The sequence below is a fragment of the Enhydra lutris genome, unplaced genomic scaffold (genome assembly GCF_002288905.1).
Source record: "Enhydra lutris kenyoni isolate GAN:26980312 unplaced genomic scaffold, ASM228890v2 scaffoldscaffold48, whole genome shotgun sequence".
In the NCBI taxonomy this organism is placed as follows: domain Eukaryota; kingdom Metazoa; phylum Chordata; class Mammalia; order Carnivora; family Mustelidae; genus Enhydra; species Enhydra lutris.
In genome coordinates this window covers 6,357,179-6,378,117 of record NW_019154132.1, presented here as the reverse complement: position 1 = coordinate 6,378,117, position 20,939 = coordinate 6,357,179, and the positions used below count along the sequence as shown (strand labels likewise).

The window sequence follows — 20,939 nt, the reverse complement described above, 5'->3', positions numbered from 1 at the left end:
ATTCTGGGGAACTCCAGCTAGGGTCTCTACTCTCATACAGTTTAGTGGGAGTACAGACAAGGAGACAGAGAGTGGCTGCTTTGTATGAGAAGCACCAGGACAAGGCCACCTCCTGCAGGACATGTGTATAGTTTGGGCTGAGATCTGGAGAGTGAATAAGAAATAGTCCAGTGGTGAGAGGAGGCAAGAGGAGTGGAGTGTGTTTCTGGCCATGGTACAAGTGGTACAAGCAGGGAAATCACTGGGGCTGGAACGTACCACAAGGGGCTGCGGGGGGTGAGGTGGGCAGGAGGTGGGTAGAGTGGGCGTTCATTGCAGAAGGCAAGAGAGAGTGAAAGAGAAGGGGATGGAGGACAAAGTAGGACCGACATTGCAAAAACCCAGTCAACCAAAGTTTGGAATTTATCCTAAGAGCAAATGGAAGTGGTGATAGAAGAGCTTGTGCAAAGAATTTGACTCCAGATTTAAGCCCCTCAAAGCTCTTTCTCACTGCAGTGTGGAGAATGGACTGGAGGAGTCAAGATCGGAAGCGGTAGGTGGTTCTGGAGATTTTGACATCTGGAGATTTGACAAGGATGATGCGGGAGTCTGAACCTCCACTGTGGGAGTGGGAGTGAATGGGTAGATTCGAGAGCTATTTAAGAGGAAGAATAGAAAGTATTTGTTGAGGGATTGGATTTGGGGGTTGAGGGGAGGAAAAGAAGGAAGTGCCGAGAACAACACCACATGTCTGGCTTGGCAACAGAAAGTAGGGTGGTGGCATTCACTGAGATAGGGAACTTTTGAGATGGACCAGGTTTTCAGGGGAAATTACACATCTCATTTTAGACATGATGAGTGTGAGTTATCACTGGGACATGCCAAGATGGTTGGAAGGCACTTACATTGGGGATTCTGAGGTTCTAGAAAAGATCATGGCTAAAGACCTAGATTTGGGACATGTCAGGATACAGATGGGAAATAAGAACGATGGGAATGCCACATTTATCCAAGGGGGTGCATGCAGCACTAGAGGAGTGTAATGCTCCAGAATCCAGGAGAACAGACCTTCAAGGTTAAGAGTGCCCAAGTTTAATGTCTCCTAATGTTAAGTAAATTAGAACAGAATCCTTTCCTTTGGATTTAGCACAGGTCATTGGTGACCTTGAGCTAGTTTCAACAGAATGATGGAGCAGATGTCAGATGGCAGAAGATTGCAATGAAGAGGAGAGAGGGGAGCAATAGCTGGGGGCATGTGAGCCCAGGGAAGGTTTGAGCAAGTACTGAAGAGACTTGCCTTGAAGTTGTGTCAATGCTGGTGGGGAGCAGCTGCTCAAGTGGGAGCTTTAAGATAGAGGAGAAAGAAAGGATATACAGTATGACGAGGCCCTGAAGAACAAGGTGACATAGACCACAGGCAAAAAGGCAGGGCCTCGTGCACTTGGCCATGGGCAAAGGGGTGACTGGAACCATTTTCCACTTTAGTAAGAGGAAGAAAGAGGGGAATATAGGCATTTGCAAACAAGTTCATAGATTGGTAGCAGAAAATTTAGAGAATTCCTAATCAGTGGTCTTTTTTTATTCCCCCTCTGTCTATGAAATTAGATCAAGGGGCAAGTTCAGAAATTTGAAGACAGTAAAAAGGGTTAAAAATAGCCCTGTCTGAAAATAAGAGTATTTAGAGAGACAAAGAATCAGAAAAAAACATATACACAGAAGAAAAATTTTCTATTTCTCCAGTTATCTGAAGATAAACCAAAATGGTTTTCAGGGGAAAAAAAGTGTTCTTTTCTAATTTTTGTGACACTTAAAGTTATTTACTCATCTTCCCCAGGGCTGGGCCTCCCCTCCTGTGGGAAGTGCTGCAGTAAGGTGGTGGCTGAGGCTCGCATGGATGCTTCAAGAACACAGACCATCCCCCTCAGCCTTATTGACAAGAAGGACACCTTCCTCTTGCTTTATGCTTGGTCACTGCTGTCTGTGACCTGTCTGCCAGAGGGCAGACCCACCCTTCATCCAAGCAGCCAACCTCAGAATCCCCAGTGGCGACACTGCCCTGTGGAGGAAGACCCTTCCAGCCCCCCTGAGGAAAGGGAGGAGGCAGGGTGTGAGGAGCCTCTGCTGAGGGGCTGCAGAGCTGGAGGGGGGATGGTGAGGAGAAGCAGGGCTAGGAACTCCGAAGTAAGGGGGGCGTGGGTCGGAGGAGGGGCTCATGCCAGAATAACTCCGGATGGCAGAAATAAGTAGAAAGTCCTAGAAGCTGCTCTGTTTGCTCCAGCTGTCAAGAAGGGGGAGGAGAAAACCCTGTGGGACGGGAGGGGAGGGTGGAGGGTGGGGGCTGTTAGGAAGTTATTTAAGAGCCAACTTTCTTGTCGTTTTTCCTGAGTCCTTTTGAGGAAGTACCTCTGAGCTGCACAGAGCCAGCCTGCCTTAGGGCACCTCGGGCGGGGACCGCAGGTAAGCAGCCGCCCCTCCCGCCAGGCCTCACCGCAAACCTGCACCCAGGAGCCAAGGGGCCCGGCTGCGCCTGCCTTCCTGCCCTGGAGTTTTCCTGCGATCCCTCAGGCGTCTGCTGCGCCGGGTATAGGGGACAGGGGTAAGAGGCGCCCCCATTACGTTTCCTGGCCCCCTTCTCCGCGCCTACCCAGCCCCACTTCCGTCCAAGCAGGGACTTCTCGCACTCCTTCAAGATTTCCTGAAGGCTCTGCTTGCAGGAAGGCCACCAGATGGGAATGAGGGACTTGGGAGGGCTCCCCCAAGGGAGTTCCCTTCTCCTCAGTGGAGAAAACTGTGGAGGGATGAGACAGAAGGTTAGAGAGAGAGAGAGAGACAGGGGCGGGGGCAGGTAAGAACACCTACTTGTCTTGGCTCTGCATCCCCTTGCATCCCCTTTCCCCTTCCCAATGCAAGAGCTGAACTTGAGCACTTACGCCCTCCAAGACCCGTGGAGAGGAGGGTGCTTCTGCCCACCTGCACTCAACCTGCACAGGCTCCTCTTACCTGGCAAGCACCTGGGGCTCCCCAGCTCTCTGCTTTCTGGGTTCTCTCTCCCAACAGGCTACTGCACTGCTCTACTCTGTTCTCCCCCAAACTCCCCCCTCCCTTAGTGATCCTAAGCCCACCTGGGGGTTATTTTCCTCCAGAGGATGGCTTTTTCTTACCTTCCATCATTAACTCTTCCTTCCATCATTAACCCTTTCTCCCTGTCCCCTCAGCTCACTAGAGACTTTGGAAATATGTCTGTAGGTATTTATGGAAACCAATTCAGACTTTATGCTTGCAAATATTGCTGTCTGCTTCCCAGACCCAATACCCTACCTGGCAAGTGGTTCTCTTGTCTCCAGCTGTGTTGCCTTTGCTCAACATGTTTCTGGAACAGTCTACTCTGGTTGCCTTTATAGTGGAGGCTCTTCATCTTTTGAGGGTGTGCTTGGTTTTTTTGAAAAGAGCCAAATAACCAAGAGTCATGACTGGGGGATCCACGTGATCAAGGTGAAAGCTCCATTTGGGCCAGAAACAAGGGCTTCCTTTCTTTGGTCAGTTTGTCAACAAGTGCTGATTGGGGCCTAACAGTGAGGTATGTGGTGTTTAAGCTGGCTTCTTGCCTGTGCAAACTCCAGAGGAAGGGGAAGCAGGCTTGGAGCAAAGGCAGTGTTAGCACCACTGACCAAGTACATTTAGAGAAAGGCTATTAATAGCCTTAATTCAAAATCGCAATGTACCCTCTTTACCCACCCAGACTCCACTTGCCTTCTCCTGCTCTGTGTGGTCCTGGCTCCAAAGCACTTGCCACCTTGTTATACCCTTTTCTGTTTACTTCTGCAAAGTGTGGCCTCCACCCTAACCCTCACTGGACTGGAAGCTCTAGGTCAACAATCTTCTGTTTTGTTCTCTGATGTATTCCAAGTGCCCAGATCACAGCCTGGCACATAGTAGGCTCTCACTAAACATTGGTTGAATGAAGTTGCAAAAATGAACACTTACCTGGACATGGTTGGATAACTTTAATCTTAGAAGTGACTTAGGCCTTCTTAAGTCTATATGAAATGGACATATGTTTGGGCATATGACAATAAATGTTTCTTACAAAAATACTGCCTTTAGGGGTAATGGAGGGGGGGAACCCTGCTTTCTAAAATCTTTTACATTTTTCTTTCTTCAGATAAGCCCCTTTTCTTCTGCTTTCCATGTGTTTTGACAAACAAGAAATCTCCCCGAGATCCTTGGGGAACTATACTTCATCATTAGAATAATCCTTACTGCCACTTCTCAAGTTTTATTTATGTGAAACTCAAAATGTGCTATCCCACACAGATATGTCTGCTTCTCTATTTTTGAATCCTTGTCTCAAATGTAACTTGTCTCCCATTCCTTTTCTGTGTCTCCCTTTCTCTCCCATAAGGAGCTTGTGAAACTGAGAATGTCTGAGACCTCGGAGCCTGCATTTGGAGGCAGGAGAGCCCTGCCCCGCAATGCGTCCAATGCGGCAGAGGATGATCTCCCCACTGTGGAACTGCAGGGGCTGGTGCCCCGAAGTGTCAATTTGCAAGGTACAGGGTCGGCCACCTGCTCCTCCCTGCAGGTGCTGGTTGGGTCAGCACCCTTTGTCTCCACTAGGCTCCCACAAAAGCGGCTCCCCTGCCAGTGTCTGGTATTAAAGACTCCCAAGCCTTCTTTTCAGTGGTAAAAGGCCCCAAGATCCAGATTCTTGTCCCAGTTCTGCCACTTAATAGCTTTGTGATCCCAGGGAAGTCACTCTGTCTTTCTATCTCTTAGCTATTTCCTCTAGAAAACAAGGGCATTGGCTCAGTGGATGCCTCTTCCAGCGCTACTGTTCTGTTTTTAAAAATATTCTCTAGCTGGAAGTTTCCACTTCCAAAATATTGTGGCTGTTTTGATTGTCTGGCTTGTGCCTCTTTCCCTCTCCCTCCTCCCTTCTCTCTCCTTTGCTGTGAATTTCAGAGTTGGCAAAAGATGCCAGACTCTGACAGTAATGGAGATGGAAGCCCTCTACGTCTCTCCAGAACAGCCTGGTGAGGCAAGCTGCTTCCCCTGCTCTCGCCTCCACTGATCCCAAGGGACCTGCTCTGGGAGGAGCAGCCAGCAGCTGACCTCCACTCAGCCCTGTCAATTGTGACAGAGCCCAGGTGCCAGCAGTGGCTTGGTGACACAGACGCCATTCCCCTGGGCCACAGCAGGGACATTCAGACTCATGTCCCCCAATGGCATCTCGCATGGACCACTTTTTGTCAGTAGCACTCCTGCAGCAAGTCCACTTCTGCTCCTGAGGGTACTCTGCACTTGGCTTCCCCGGGAGGTGGACACCCACTTGCTGGGGGCAGATGCCCAGGATCACCCTGTGATACATGGTTAATCCCCTTCCTCAGAAAGAGATCAGCAGTTGAAAGCAAAGGGAAAGAACAATGCAAGAGCAAATCAGAGAACTGCCTGCACCTTGCAGACAGGTTTGATTGTGTTACTATCATGTCTAGACAATTTGCTGTCCAACTGTGAAAACAGAGATATCGAGTACCACACAGTAAGGTACCATGCAGATTTGGAGGGGGGAGCTCACCAAAGGGCTTCTCCAGTTGAGTGGAAGGCTTGGGACAGACCTGTGAACTTGTAGTTCTGAGCTCTCTCTCCCAGTGGGGCGCTGCATTCCCTACAACTCCACCATTAGAGCCACAAAACTGAGTTATAAAGGATTTGCTAATCAACTCATCTAAATCCCCGTGTTATAAGGTGGGGAAACTGAGGTCAGAGTAAGTAGCTGATGTTCACTTCTTCATTGCCCAATCTTGGGTTTATTCTTTTCTTTTCTTTTCTTTTTTTCTTTTCCTTTCTTTTCCTTTCTTTTCTTTTCTTTCTCTAAGAAAGCAAATAAATTGGAAAGCATGCAGACATCAAACTATCAAGCAATTATGAGCAAATTATTATACCTTGGTGTATTCAGTTTTTTAGCAAAATCCCCCTCTGGCAGACAAGTCTCTTGGCCCTGTGGAATGGGGGCCAGGGTGCTGGAAGACGTGGGCAGAAAGAACAGAAAGAGAAAGGGGCAAAGGAACAGTGAGGAGAAGTGTGAACAGAGGCAGTGAGATGTAGCAAAGAACCCCTTTGTTCAGGATTCAGAAGAACTAGGTTCTGGTTCCTCATTTGTCACTTACTCACTTTGCCACCCAGGGAGCCTCAGTTTCTCCAACAAGAAAATGGAAGTAATACCTACTTCACAGTTGCCATGATGATCAAAAGACTAGTGTCTATGAGACACTTGGTCTATGGGAGTTAACCAACAAGTACTCATTGATTCGGAATGTGCAAGATATCATACCCTACAAGATTAGGAGCCCACCCCAGTGAACACTTATTTCTAAGGGGAACATTAACAGCCTGCAGGAGCTGTATATCTGAAATCTGGAAAAAATGCGGTTAATAAGAAATCAGAACTAACAGATAATTGAGTAGGTAGGATGATTTTGTAAAAATCTGGGATTCCTGTGTTCTGTGTATTTATTTTTCGAGGCACGGGTGGGGAATTATTTTGAAAAATCATTCATCATTTGCTTGGCAATCATAGGTGTCCACAGCCCAAGTGACATTCTGAGGTACCTATTACAGGCTTTGGCAGAGGAATGTGAGTGTCCAATGACTATTTGTAGAATGAATGAACAGTTAATAACTTGAGAATTGAGTGACTCATCAGGCCTAGAGTCATTATAATCTTACTAATAGCAGGCTCCAGGTTTTAAAAACATGCCTTTATTTAATCTGTCTCCCACAGGTGAGCTAAGTACTACACACTGAGGATAGGATCTCTGAACCCAGGTATCATGGGGGAACTCCTAGATGAGTAGAACAGAAGAAAAATACCAGTATACAAACCATGTGATCAAGAACTGTCTCCTACTTATTCTTTACATTTCACATTTCTCTGTAATAGTGCCAAAAGCAGGTTTCCTGACACAAAATACATCAGTTTCTCCCAAGTCATCCCCTGTGAAGGCTGTCACGTGTGATTAGCTGCACTTCTTGCAGTTTATGCAGTGACCCCTAGGGGCGACCAAGAGGGCTTGAAGCTCCCTGAGCTCCTGACTGAGGACAGCTTTGGCTCACAAAGTCCTAAGTCAAACTCTCCTCATTTGTTTCAATGGAAACCTTTTCCAAAAGTTTCAGCAAGATGCTCTTGCCAAAGTGACTGAGAAGGCAGAAAGGAAAGAGGAGAAAAAGGATAAATGGCGGATTTTTCATTTCAAATAGTTCTGTGGCAGTAGAGATATATAGATAGATAATAGATAGATAGATGGATAGATACAATGTACACTGAGTGTGAATGATACCCTTAATTCAGAGCTTTTGTGAATATTTGGTTAAGAATGACTTTAGCATGCATTTCAAAATGTATAAACTCACATTAGGTACTTCCCATACAGCAGCATGATATTTAAAAAAAAAAAAAAAAAAAAAAAAAGGGAATATTTGAGGTGAGGTGACAGTGAGACCCCGGAGATGGGACAAGCCAGTCAGTGCCAATGTTTCATGTCCTCATGTGTTTTAAGGGTACTTAATGCCCCCTTCTGAACTCAGTTGTAGCCAATTAAAGTATGTGAAAATCTCCTCAGAATGCTGGATTTGCATCTCTTCCTAATAGACTCTTCTGAATGTTTAGTGGTTGTTTCTGGAAATTTCTCTACAGCTTTCCTGGTCTCAAAGGCTATTTTGCAGGAGATGTAATGTTCTGGAAGATAGCCTTATATTCTTGTTCTGGTTTGACTCTGTGTTATTAACCATAGGTGATCCTTTGCAGTAGTAATTATAATCCTTACTTGGCAGATCTAATGTGATGAATTCTAACTGGAAAGCAAGTATGGATCTCTAAAAAAGTCAAATCCAGGAGACATCTAGAATCTTTCAGGCTAATGGGGTCTGGTGCCTTTCTGAGCATTCCTTCTCCTTCCTACCCCACCCCTGTCAGAACCAAAGCAATTAATTAACTAGTTAATTATCACTCTCCCTTAAGTGCAGAGTAAACCCATCTGGACTGAGGGGTCTTAAAAGAATTAGGAAGGCATTTAATGTATGAAGAAGAAATGATGTTGTATAGAACCAATTCATTCTTTGATTCGGTTTGTGTAAAAGCATTTAATGATTGCCACTTATGTGTCAGGAAGTACGCTAAGTTCTCTCTGAGGACACAGAGATGAGTAAGCCAATCCCTGGCCTCAAGTGGCTCTCCATCTACTGGATGAAATAGACACAGAAAATAAAATTTCAATTCAGTGGAACAGATACTGTTACATAAATTATGCCAGTTGCAGTGAAAGAACAGAGAAAGGAATGATATGGTATGGGAACAGTGGGAAAGAGGGTGAGGAAGGCTTTATGATGAAAGGCCATCTGAGTTGGGTCCTAGAGGATGAATAGGAGTCTTCCAGATAGACAAGTGCATGGGAACAACATTTCTAGCAGAGGGAAGTGTGCATACCAAGTAATGGGGACAAGAGGAGGATGAACCTGGGAAAAGTAGGCAGGGATCTGTTACAGTAGATACACTGAGACCTTACCTTTTCTCCTGCAGATAAAGGATGACTTGCAAAGGATTCTAAATAGCAAAATGATATAATCAGAATTATGTTTCATGAAGGTAATTCCAATGGTAAGGAGCAAATGGAGAGAAGGAAATACATTTGGAGGCAGTTCAGATACTTCTGGTGAGAGGAGAAGTAGACAAGGCATAATTCCATCCCTGGAGAAGATCCTGGTCTCACTTCTTATTCTAGATTCCTCTGAGCAGCTGAGCATTTCTTATATATTTTATGGTACAGGACATTTCAATAGCAACAGTTAAAAAACAATAAGCTGCTTAAGAAATTAATTTTAATCATTCTAATTAATGATACTTTAAAATTCGGGGTATCTAAAAGAAATATGAAAGAGGAACTTTTATCCTCTTGTCTCAACAATAAACAAACCTACTTCCTCATGGACAGTATTTATGCCTACAGTTTGGTAATAATATTACCAAAGATTGCAAGGAGATTTCAATTCACTAGGGAACTTCTAGGATATGAACCTAAACATTTAACTTATTTCAAGATTCCATCTATGACAGGTATAATCATTCTCGGAAGGATATTTTTACAACCTAAGGAGAAAATAATCTACTTTTTTTCATATTAGGGAAAGGGTAGGAGGACAGGGAGGCAGCTGGCTCATGAGGAGAGTTTTTTTTTTTTTTTTTTTTAACAGTCCATTTTCTGGTGTGTTTGGAATTAGGCTAAACTGTGTTAGGTAGATTTTTTGAAAGCTGTCACTTTGAAAGAGCAAGCTGCCAACTTTCCAGCTACAATATCTCTAAAGAAAAAAAAAAGTAGCTTAGCAATGAGTGGCTCCATTTTGCCAGGAACTGGGCTTGGACAGGGAGAAGCAAATTCATATCCTGTTTGTGTCGAATGGAGCCTGGATGATGAGAAGGCTCTTTCAAACTAAACTATGTCTCAGTAATCCAATAAAAAAAAAAGCAGAAATCAATATACAAGCTTAATAAATGTTTACTGAGTGTTTACTGCATGAAGACAGACAACACTAAGCAAAATGGACAAAAGAAAAAACTATGGTATTTGTATATCTATGCTTATATTTTATATTTTGTGACATCTGTAAAGCCCTTGTTATTATTAGGTATTGTAAACACCAAATATAAAGGTTTCTCTGCAGATGAGTGTCCATGAGCAATGAGAAAAATGTTTAATTGGTGGTATTGGGACCTCACCTTATTCCTTAGTACTCCTGCCCCCTAGCAGATCTGGAGAGCTATCAGATTACTCTAGGGGAAGGGCAACAGGGCTGTCATTTCCTTCTCCCTCTAAAGTATAAATGACCCTCTTTTCTCTTTCATATGTCTTGTCCATTTGACTACAGTCTAGAATATTCTCCAAATTCTCAAACTCTCAGTCTTGCTTTTAATCTTCCATGTTTTGGTCAAGGTTTTATTTATTTATTTTTTTAAGATTTCATTTATTTAGAAAGAGAAAGAGAGCATAAGCAGGAGGAGGCACAGAAGGAGAGGGATTATCTCAAGCAGACTCCATGCTGAGTGCAGAGCCCAGTGCAGGGCTCAATCTCATGACCTTGAGATCATGACCTGAGCCAAAATCTGAGCCAATTGATCCACCCAGGCATCCCTCAAGTTTTATTTTTTAAATGAAGTGTTTTCCTTGGTTTAAATTATTTTAATATGGGTTTTTAAGAGATTATACAGGGAGATTTTACTTATCATTGCCTTAGTTTTTCTCCACACAGGGTGCCACTATAATTTTCCATGATATTATTTTTCCTTTTTTCTTGAAAGCACTGACCTGTTAGAGAGATATTGCAGGAGAGAATGAAAGATCACTTAGAAAAAAAATAGTATTTTTAAAAACTCCATACTTGGAATAAAATGTTATTAAAATTATAACATTGTAGATTGCCTTATTTTAAAACAAATTCCTCATGTATATGTTATTGTATGTTTATTTTACATATTATCATTATGTAATATAAAATATTATTTAATATATACTTTTGTGAAAATATAAATATATTATATATATATATTTGTTTTCACTATGAAACTATAATTTTTTGACTTAGGTTTTATATACTCAAAATAACTTATTAGTGCTCTTCCTTACCTTTTGTTATAAGCAATATATGAGTTATGTGCTATCAAGGCATGGCATTTTTATTCCAGTCTGAAATAAAAGTGCTGCTCTGGAGGCCTCATATTATAAAACCTTAGATCACTGTCTTCAACACTGTAGAATATACAATATACTATATATATAGTCCTGAAAATGGTATATGATAAGAATGAAATTGTCTGATAAATAACATTTAAGGGCTTGTATGGTTAATCCTATGATAAATAGAATATCCATTTTATGATGCATAACCAACTTCAAGCTCCTATTCAGGCATTACATTTGTTTAAAGTGAAAAGTGGCATATTTACTATAGTTTCTTTTTGCATTGTCTCGGGTACAGTGAAGATGAGGTCTTGTCCTCAAAGGGCTTACAGTCCCACAAATTAATATCACCTATATTAACATGACACAAAGTGCTTGATTATAGTTAATTTTTATTTTAAAAAGGAAAAACATATTCTGGGAATGAAGAGGAGAAAATTATTTCATCTGCCCGTAGAAATGTAAGAAAAGAAAACAAGCCTGTCTTCTCAGAATACAGGGAATGCAGCATTCCATTTCTCGTCTTTCCTTTTTTCTTTCTTTCTTTCTTTCTTTCTTTCTTTCTTTCTTTCTTTCTTGAGAGAGCATGCACTAGTGGGGACAGGAAGTGAATGGAGGGAGAGGGAAGAGAGAATCTCAAGCAGGCTCCATGCTGAGTGTGGAGCCCAAGGTGGGACTCAGTCTCACAATCCTGAGATTATGACCTGAGCCAAAATCAAGAGTTGGACACCTAACCGACTGAGCCACCCAAGTGCCCCAGGAATGCAGCATTCTCTCATTTAATCCCAACACCACCACTATTTTGCAATGATAAAACTGAGGGACAGGAAATTTGCATAACTTGTGCAAGGTCATAGCAATAGTAGGTGCCAGAGCTGGGATGTGACTCCAGGCAGTCTGGCTGTAAAATCCATACTCTTATCCACTATGATAATCTCTTCTCTTAGTAGTAACAATACTAATATAATAAAAAGAATTTGTGAGCATTTATTAGGTGCCAGACACTGTACTAAAGCACTTTACCTACATTTTTTTCATCTAATCCTTACACTAACCCTATAAGGTGAGTGTTTCATTGTCTTTTTAAAGATAAGAAAACTGAAGAGAGATTAAATAACTTTCCTGAGGTTGCACAATTGGTAAATAGTGAAGCATCTCCCAGAACATATGCTGCAAAACATTGATTGCCACAAAAAATAGTTTTCATGGTCATTTAAATTTGGAAAACACGAGACCTATAGGAAATTTATAGTCTACATCATTAAAGGTCTCCCATAAATCCTTTAAGAATCCTGACTGACTTTGGTTAATCCAGCCTTTCCCAAATTGGAGTAACCATGGAACTCTTATTCTTCCAGTGCATATCAATATCCCACCAAAGTATCACCACATTACACTACTTTGAAGATAGACTGGCTTTAGCTGGACTCACTAGATACTAACCAACTTCACTGGATAGGCCCATGGAACTAGAAAGCCAGAGTTTCCATTTTGCAATAAGAATAAAACCTATGAGAACCAGATACTAAAAAATACTTGTATTTCTCTTTCCAGCTTTATTTTTCTCTTTGTCAAAGATACTTGGGAAGCCAAGGCATAAAACTGATATACTCATTTGCAGGAGGACATTATCATGGGAGTGGAGGTGGGATGAGATAAGGCAAATCCTGGCAGCGCTCCAGGACCAGTGCATTCAATACCTTCAGGCAGACTAAACTCACCTCATCCCTCACTTGGAATGCTGAAGCAACCTCTTAGCTGACCTTCTTGCCTCCAACACTGCCACCATCCATTCCTTTTCTTACTCTTTCACCAGAAGCATTTGAAATTTACACACACACACACACACACACACACACACACACACACATATATATATATATATGAAGATATGTCAGTTTGCTATTTCAGATTTTTCATGGTACCCCCAATGTAGTTAAAGTCCAAATCCCCTAACATGGTGTACAGGGCTTGCATGAGTGGCTCCTGCCTACTCCTCCTTTGTGGTCCCACTTCTACAATCCAGTAAACCAGACACTCTGTTGCCTAAGCCTTTGCTCCCCTCCCCCTGGCTAACTTGTTCATCTTTCTGACTATTGCTTATATACCTCACTTCTTCCAAAAATCTTCTTTAGTTACACTCCCCCAATCTGAGTTACAGGCTCCCTATACCTCCCAGATACCCTCTTCCACCCAATACCCTATACTACTTTATCAGAATATTTATGGTACTATGTCATAACTATCTGTTCACTTTTTAGAGCCTACCACCATGCAGTTATCTGGCTTGTATTTACTGGGCAGTGACCTAATCAACATTTATATCCATGCCTTGAATGGCAACATAAAATGACACACATAAAATTCCTGGAGGACAGGAAATTAGGGAGAATATTAAATATATTGAATATATGCTTAGGGTCTAAAATTATACTAAGAGCTTGGAACAATTAACCAAATTCAATAAGATGAAATTTAATATGAATACACGAAAAACCTTAAAATTGAGCTACAAAGAAGAAAACTTTTGTATAGATATGGCTGGCTTCTAGGAGTCTGGATTGAATCATAAGGCACTACTGGTAGAAATGACATCAGAATGTATTTTTAAAGTTTTTGCTCTAACAGATGCTTACTGTAAATCAAAAAATAAGATAAAACAATTCAAAATACTAGTGATACTTTTGACTGAAATAATAGAAATATGCTATTTGTTTTGAAAGGTGTAGCAGTCTCTCTTTTCATTGGAAAAACAGTAGCTAGAATAACGTACTTAATTCTAGGAAAAATACATCAAGAAAGAAATTTATGAAATGAAATATGTTCCAGAAAAGAGTAGAGAGTTAAAGTTCTGGAAAAGAACAGTTGAGGAAATGGAAAGTGTTTTAGTCAAAGGAATAGAAGTCTTTATATACCTAAGGAGTGCCAGATGAAATGAATAGAATGTAGTCTATATTTACCCAGAAATCAGAACCAGGATCCATGGCTAGAAAAATTACAAGGAAGCAGATGTCAGTTCATCTTAAGAGGGCTTTTCAAATAATTAAAATTGTTTAAAAATGGACTGTTTGCCTTGTGAGATACTGGGTTTCCTGTTCAGTTGAAGATAAAAAGCCTAAGCACTTGGGCTTTCAAGATGTTTCATGCAGTACATAGCAGGTCTACCAGATGGTCTAGAAAGTGCCTTTGCCCTCAGAGATTCCGTGAGGCTATAATATCAGTGTATTCCTTCCATTGGTGCTGATTAATGGAGACCTGATTAAACCCATTTCTGAGGATTCGGTTTTCAGACATTTAAACAAAATAAAAACATTATTGGAAAGCACAGTGCTAAGAAAGAGGACCAGATGAGTTGATTACTAAGGTCCTTTTCAACTAAGACATTTATGAGTCTCCAGCTCTTTCTGAAGCTGCCTTAACACTAGGATTGTGACCTTAATAAGGCCAAAGAACTTAGGGGAAAGTCAGCTTGGAAGACAGAGGTCTAGAGAATTAAACATCTTCCACCCACATCATAATGGAAGGAAAGTGCCCTTTAGGGGACCATGTTCAGGGTTCTGCAATGGCGTAAAAATAAAACTGTATCTTGCACTTTCTGTGTGCGGTAATGTTGCAGTCAGAATAGCCCACTGAGCACCACATCATGTAATATAGACCATGGCTCCATCAGCGTTTATAGTTAAGCTAGCCACAAGTAAGCCTAGGGCCCCACTATGTGCCAGGCATCGTGCCAGAGCAGTTGTCTTGTTATGTAATTGAATTTTTGTAGAAATTCGCAAAGTATTAGTCTCCTCATTTGAAAGGTGAGAAAACTCAGCTTCTGTGAGGCAACATTCCTTACCTATATAATTAAGAGACCCGAGATTCAAACTCAGGATTACTTGGACTTTGAATTAATCAAGAGCATTTCAGGAACTCCTAGATTTTAGTACTAGAGAGTATCTTAATGATCCCAACTTCTTGGTTTCTCCTATGAGACAAAAATGAAGTCAGATGGGACCAAGTGTCCTGCACAGGATTCCCGTGTAACCACAAATGAAGGCATTGGAGTCTCTCAGGGAGATGTTCCAGCATGAGTGCAGGCTCAGCAGCTGTGCTCTGTGTACACTGTATTCATAACTGTGAAGGCAAACTATGCAGCAGACAGGATCAGGGTAGCAGAAGTCCAGTGTACCCCCACCAGACTCTCTCCTTAATTCCCCCTTTACAACTCCAAGTGTGCGTGCAGAAATCTATCTCTAGTCTAGATTTTCAAGCTACAGTGTAGATGGGTAAAGTTATCTTCATACTCAGTGATCATTTGCAGAAGAATGGGAGAAAGGTAGGAGGGGATCTAACCTTTATCCAGTGCTATCATGGCTGAAATAAATGTATAACTGACATTTATCTTCCCAATTCCAAAAGGCCAGAGGAAAGACCTATAGATTTTGTATCAGACCAGGGTTGACTTCCAGATTAGTGGAAATGTGAAACTTTTTTTCTTCATGTTTAAAGTGGAAAGAGTTATATCTATCTCAGCGAAATGTCAGTACTCTGTCTCCATATCTGTTCTTTTCTTTCCTATCTTTGAAGGACTAGATCTATTTTTAGAATTGTAGAAGGAAGGGTATTTGACCCTATCTGAAGTAAGAGGAAAATTTTGAACTAAAGGTCAATTTGGACCTTTGTAACATCCTTTTGAGGCCTTGTCAGATTTAATTCCTCCCTTTTTAAAGATAAGAAAATCGAAATGGCTATTTTGTCCTTATTCCTAGTTAGTGACATAGTGAGGTGATAGTCACGATGAAAGCCAGCGTGCACCTGGGAATGTGAAGACTTGAGCCAGCCTGAGCTCTGGGAATGTGAAGACTTGAGTTTCTCTGTACCTAGACCTATATGGGAGACATCATCAGCACTTCTCTGTCTATCCCAAGTGAGCACCCTGTGGTCTGAAGTGAGATCAGAGGGGACAAAGCTTTTAAAATCCTCTTTGAAGGCAAGAATGTCACAAGAGAAGGACTCTTAAATCTATCAGCCTCCAATAGAGAGTTTTATCCAACAGACCTCATTACCTCAATACCTAAAGAATCAGGAAAAACAATCTTGTTTTTTGAGTTTGCAGTTGTATCAAAGTTATTCAGTGGTGTCCCTCAATTGTTTCTTTTTTTTTTTTATGTGTAGACTACCTTCATGTCACCAGTGTTCACCTGTTCAAGGAGAGATGGGACACCAATAAAGTAGACCACCACACTGACAAGTATGAAAACAACAAGTTGATTGTACGTAGAGGACAGTCTTTCTTCATCCAGATCGACTTCAATCGTCCATATGACCCCAGGAGAGATCTCTTCAGAGTGGAATATGTCATTGGTGAGTGCCATGCGCAAGCTGTTTTGTGATAGTCCATCTGTGTCATCATGTTATGCTAGTCATGATACCATGGGCCACACAGTAGAGAAGGATACAGGTGCAACTGTTTACTTCCTAGAATTATACTTTGACAATTGGCTGGAGCTGGGGCTACATCCAGCCCCAGGACCACCCTATGCTCTAAGATGGGTCTGTATAATGCCAAACATTAATAATTTGAGCCTAGCCGGGTAAAAATCTTGTATAATAAAAGTGAGTATAATTGGTACAAAATGTTAGTTATTTTTCTCCAAATGGTTTTCGCATCCTATAGTGTGGCTTTTAATTTATCGATTTTACTCTCATGATTTCATCACTCTTATGTGCTAAAACTATTTTCAATTCTTAGTGTACAATTTCCATATAAGCATTTCCCAAGCTTTGTTCAGCTCTAATCTACTCCCAGGGATGACTCAGGAAAGATAGACAGTCAAGCTCACTAAACACTTTGTACTCTAATCTCCTTTTGTAGGTTTACAATACACGTTAGCTTAACAGTTCTGTGAAGTACCATTTAACTCTGTTTGGTTGGGTGTTTCCCAAATTAATTAGATCCTGGAACTCTTTAAATTGCAGCTACTATTATTTGACACATTTTAGTAAATATTTCCCTAGAAATTTACAAATATAGCAAGTAAACACATGCACAAAAAAGCAAAGGTGGCTCAATATCAGAAAAATTATCTATATAATCCTATATATAAACAAAGTAAAAGAAAAAATCAGGCAATCAGATCAATATTCACTGAAAGGAGTGTGACAAAATTCAACAGCTGTTTTTTCTTAAAGACTTTAAATAAAACAAAAGTAAAAGAAATCTCAATTATAGTAAAAATTACCCCAAACCAACAATTTTTGGTATTCTAAGTGGCAAAAAGTTAATTTAATTATAATGAGAAATTAGAGAGAGATACCTGCTATTGACATTCCTTTTTTGTAAGCTTCAAAGATTTTAACAAATGAACAATTTAAGAGAAATATCTCCTATAAATACTGATAAAAATAAAATTATATATTTTGCTAATGCTATGGTTGTATATATAGAAGATCCAATAGATTCAAGGACGAAAGCACAATATTAATAAAACTTTGTGAGATGGCTAGATAGAAGATAAATACATAAAAGTCAATAGCCTTTCCCTTTAGCATTGAGAACCCAGAAATAGAAATAAGAAGAAAAATATTCCACATATAAGAGTTTGTAAAACTATGAAATGTAAAAATAAATTTTAAAAAACAATATGCAAAACACAAATAAAGCAACTATTAAATCTTCATAAAAGATGTGAAAAAACTTGGAAAAGAAAAGCATTTTTTGGATGTGATATCTCAATTTTTTTAAGTGTCCCAAAATTAGTATGTAAATATAATGCATTTCCAATAGCAATCCCAATGGAGGATTTTTTTTTTAAATAAAATAAGAGTTCATTTATAAGAGTAATTACTTGGAAAAATCAAGAAAATTATACAAAAAAAAGAGCATTTTCTATCAGAAGCATCTATTGAACATACTATAAGAAGTGTCTTGTGGGGGCGCCTGGGTGGCTCAGTTGGTTAAGCAGCTGCCTTCGGCTCAGGTCATGATTCCAGGGTCCTGGGATCAAGCCCCGTGTCGGGCTCCCTGCTTAGCGGAGAGCCTGCTTCTCTCTCTCCCTCTGCCTGCCGCTCTGCTTACTTGTGCTATCTCTCTGTCAAATAAATAAATAAAATCTTAAAAAAAAAAAAAAGAAGTGTCTTGTGGAACAGAATAGACAATCCAGAAATTGATGTCAGTATATAAGACTAGTGAATATAGTCGTTAGTTTTGTGGAGTAAGAAAATTATGTGGGCTTTTGGTTTTTTTGTTTGTTGTTTTAATAAATTAAATGATGCTGAAGTAACTAGTATTTTACATCTTGATATTTTAGTATATGTAGATATATATGTTACACGTAAATATATGCATTTAACATATTCTTGTATTTAACATATATTTAACTATATGTGTATAATTATATATATTATTTTACATGTGTATATATTTGGCTTATACATGCCAAAATACGACAGATGATCATATATATGTACAAATGACCAAACTATAAGTATATGACAAAAATATCACATATGAAGTCAATGATAGTAGAGCTGGAAAAATATTCAGAACATACATCAGTGATAAAAGGTTAGCATAGGAAAAAAAAGCTCTTACAAATTGACAATCTGAAGACAAGCAATAGAAAAATATGCAAAGTATATGAAGAGACAGTTCACAATGTAAAAAGTCCAAATTAAGAAAAACATATAAAAAAATAAAATAAAATAAATAAAAAGTCCAAATAACTTGTAATCATATGAAAACATAGTCAAATTCTCCAGTAGACTGGGAAAGCCAAGCAAAGTCATTTTTATCCAACAGGCAAAAATTTAGAAAAATACCTGTAAAATCTGTGGCTGGAATGTGTGTTAAGAAAAACCTACATCGCTGATATAAATGTATAATTTCATAACCTTTTAAGAAAGCAATTTGGCAGTATCTGTTAATATTAAAAAGACATATTCCTTTAACTCAGTAACTCCACTCTTGGAAATTGATACCAAAGATATTTAAATTCTAGTTTATAAAGATGGGTATTATTTACTGCAGCATTGTTAGAGCGACATAAAAGTGAACATCCCTCGGTAGTGGAATGGCAGAATATGTTGTGATATAGTCACATAATGGATTGTTGCTTTAAAAACAAGAATGAATTAGACCTACGTCAGATGAGTTCGAGTGAGGTAGTGGTGAGGAAACAGACTATGGACGAGCACATATCATCTTCTCTACGTGTGTGTGACTGTGCCTAGGTCTGTCGAGCACTGTGAGTGCATTAAAGAGTAAGAAGCACACACACAGGTGATGACATTCCATGGTGGGAGAATAGCCAAAAGAAGGGAAGGAGAGGCAAAAGGAAAGGGGAAGCTGGTAAGGAAAAGAGAAAAAAAGCAAGCACAATGATATGATTATATGTATGCATCTAGGTAAAATTATGGATCTTTGTGGGATGTGCGTGTGTGTGTGTGTGTGTGTAAATTAAAAGTAATAACATCAGAGCTAAAAATAAACACTTCTTTAGAAAAATATCTCTGACCCTTAACTAGTTGGAAGTATGTGGTTTGCATTCCCTTTCATTTACAGTACAAATTTGAACAGAAATGTGGGAAAATCAGTTGAAGCCAGAGTGGAAATGGGAGAGGAGGAAAGAGATCACAGAGTCAGAATAAATAGCATCAGTACAACTTGGGGTTCTGCACAGAACTGTTTGCTATCCCGATTGAGGGGCGAGAGAAAGGAAAACTAAATTATCATTCCTGTATGTTAGGTGACATGTAATAACCACAATTTCATTACATTTTAGGGAGCAGACTATTATTATTAATATTTTTTAATAATGTGTACTTCAAGTGAGAAAGGAATCCACAACTAATATTTTTCAGAGTATTTTAAAATCCGATGAAAATTTATTTTTATTTTTTCCCCTAGTTCATTTATCACTTTTGAGTGTGTGTGTGGTGGGGGAGGGGTGTTGGGGGGATTGGTGTGGGTGTGTGTACATGCACACGTTTGGACTAGATTTGATTAAAATGCCCTTCACACCTTTGTAACGCAATGATAACTACCTGTGTGTCAACGTTAGAAGCTCTGTCCCCAGTTTAGCTCCAACTACACAGGAACGTTTTTTATCTCCTTTATAGTCAAATATTTAGTGCAGAGAGGAGGGAGGAAATCTTTGTCCCTGAAGTGGACTTGACTGAGGTCTGAGGCTCTTTCCCACAGACCACTCAGAAAATAGTTAGAATAATGGAAGTTTTAGGGAAGATGACAAGATGAGTGTCAGATTGTGTTCCCAGGGAGAGTTTGAGTCACTGGGGCAGGACACTTTGTCCTGAGTGGGAAGGTCAGGGCCATGACCACAGCATCACCACCGTGAGCATATGAAGTCCTCCCTTCTTTTTCACAGAAGGCACTGTATTTTGTTCCCTCAGTAAAAAAGTGGGAGAAGAGAAGCATAGCAAATTTACCTTTGAGATAAAAATCTATATATTTTAAAAATCAACACGTATTTTAAATCCTTCTTAGAGCTCACAATGTGTACTTTCAGAGGTAAGCTGTATTCCAGTATGTGTAACCTATAATAGATGTTATTACATTTGAGGATTTCGTATTTCCAAATTTCCTGCAGAAACAAGGAAAGAAAAATAACAAAATTCCACATTTACTCTTTGGCATATGAGAAATCAGACACATTTGTAAATGGGCCTTAAAAGACCAATGATAGAAGATTTATCCCGTTAGTTCTTTTGTGCACCCCATGTCGTTCAGGGGGTGCCATGACCGCCCTAGTTCTCATGACAGTGGTAGGACCAGGACTGAAGAAAAAGAGCATGTGGGACACTCATGGGACTCAGAGATTTTTCTCTCAAAATGCAATATTTGTGGGCACCTGGGTGGTTCCGTTGGTTAAGCATCTGACTCTTGATCTCAGCTCAGGTCTTGATATCGGGGTCGTGAGTTCAAGTCCCACACTGGGCTCCATGCTGGGCATGGAGCCTACTTGAAAGAGAGAAAGAGAGAGAGAAAGAGAAAGAAAGGCAACATTTGTTTCAATAGGATTGAATAAAACCATGAAAATTGGATTTTAAAAGTCATTGCGGTAATGAAAAGAGACAAGAGTATTAAATGTGCACTAGCAATGGAATGAGGCACAAAGTCTTATACATACATGCAGGTGCACCTCCATTTCAGGAAACCTAGAAAGTAGAAGGAGTGATTTTAAAAAAACAAAAAACAGGAAAAGAATGCTTTGTAAAAAATAAAAACAC

At 40.2% G+C, this 20,939-nt stretch overlaps 1 protein-coding gene across 1 annotated transcript in view; it reads left to right on the top strand.

Moving 5' to 3' along the window:
- Window positions 1–2,413: 2,413 nt before the first annotated feature.
- The window catches only part of LOC111156704 (coagulation factor XIII A chain), a 161,929-nt gene continuing 143,403 nt past the window's right edge, over window positions 2,414–20,939 (top strand). The window contains exons 1-3 of the mRNA XM_022517741.1: window positions 2,414–2,575; window positions 4,382–4,529; window positions 15,867–16,055. Of these exons, the coding sequence (XP_022373449.1) occupies window positions 4,400–4,529; window positions 15,867–16,055 (319 nt within the window). The 5' untranslated portion in view covers window positions 2,414–2,575; window positions 4,382–4,399. The remainder of the gene's footprint in view (window positions 2,576–4,381; window positions 4,530–15,866; window positions 16,056–20,939) is intronic.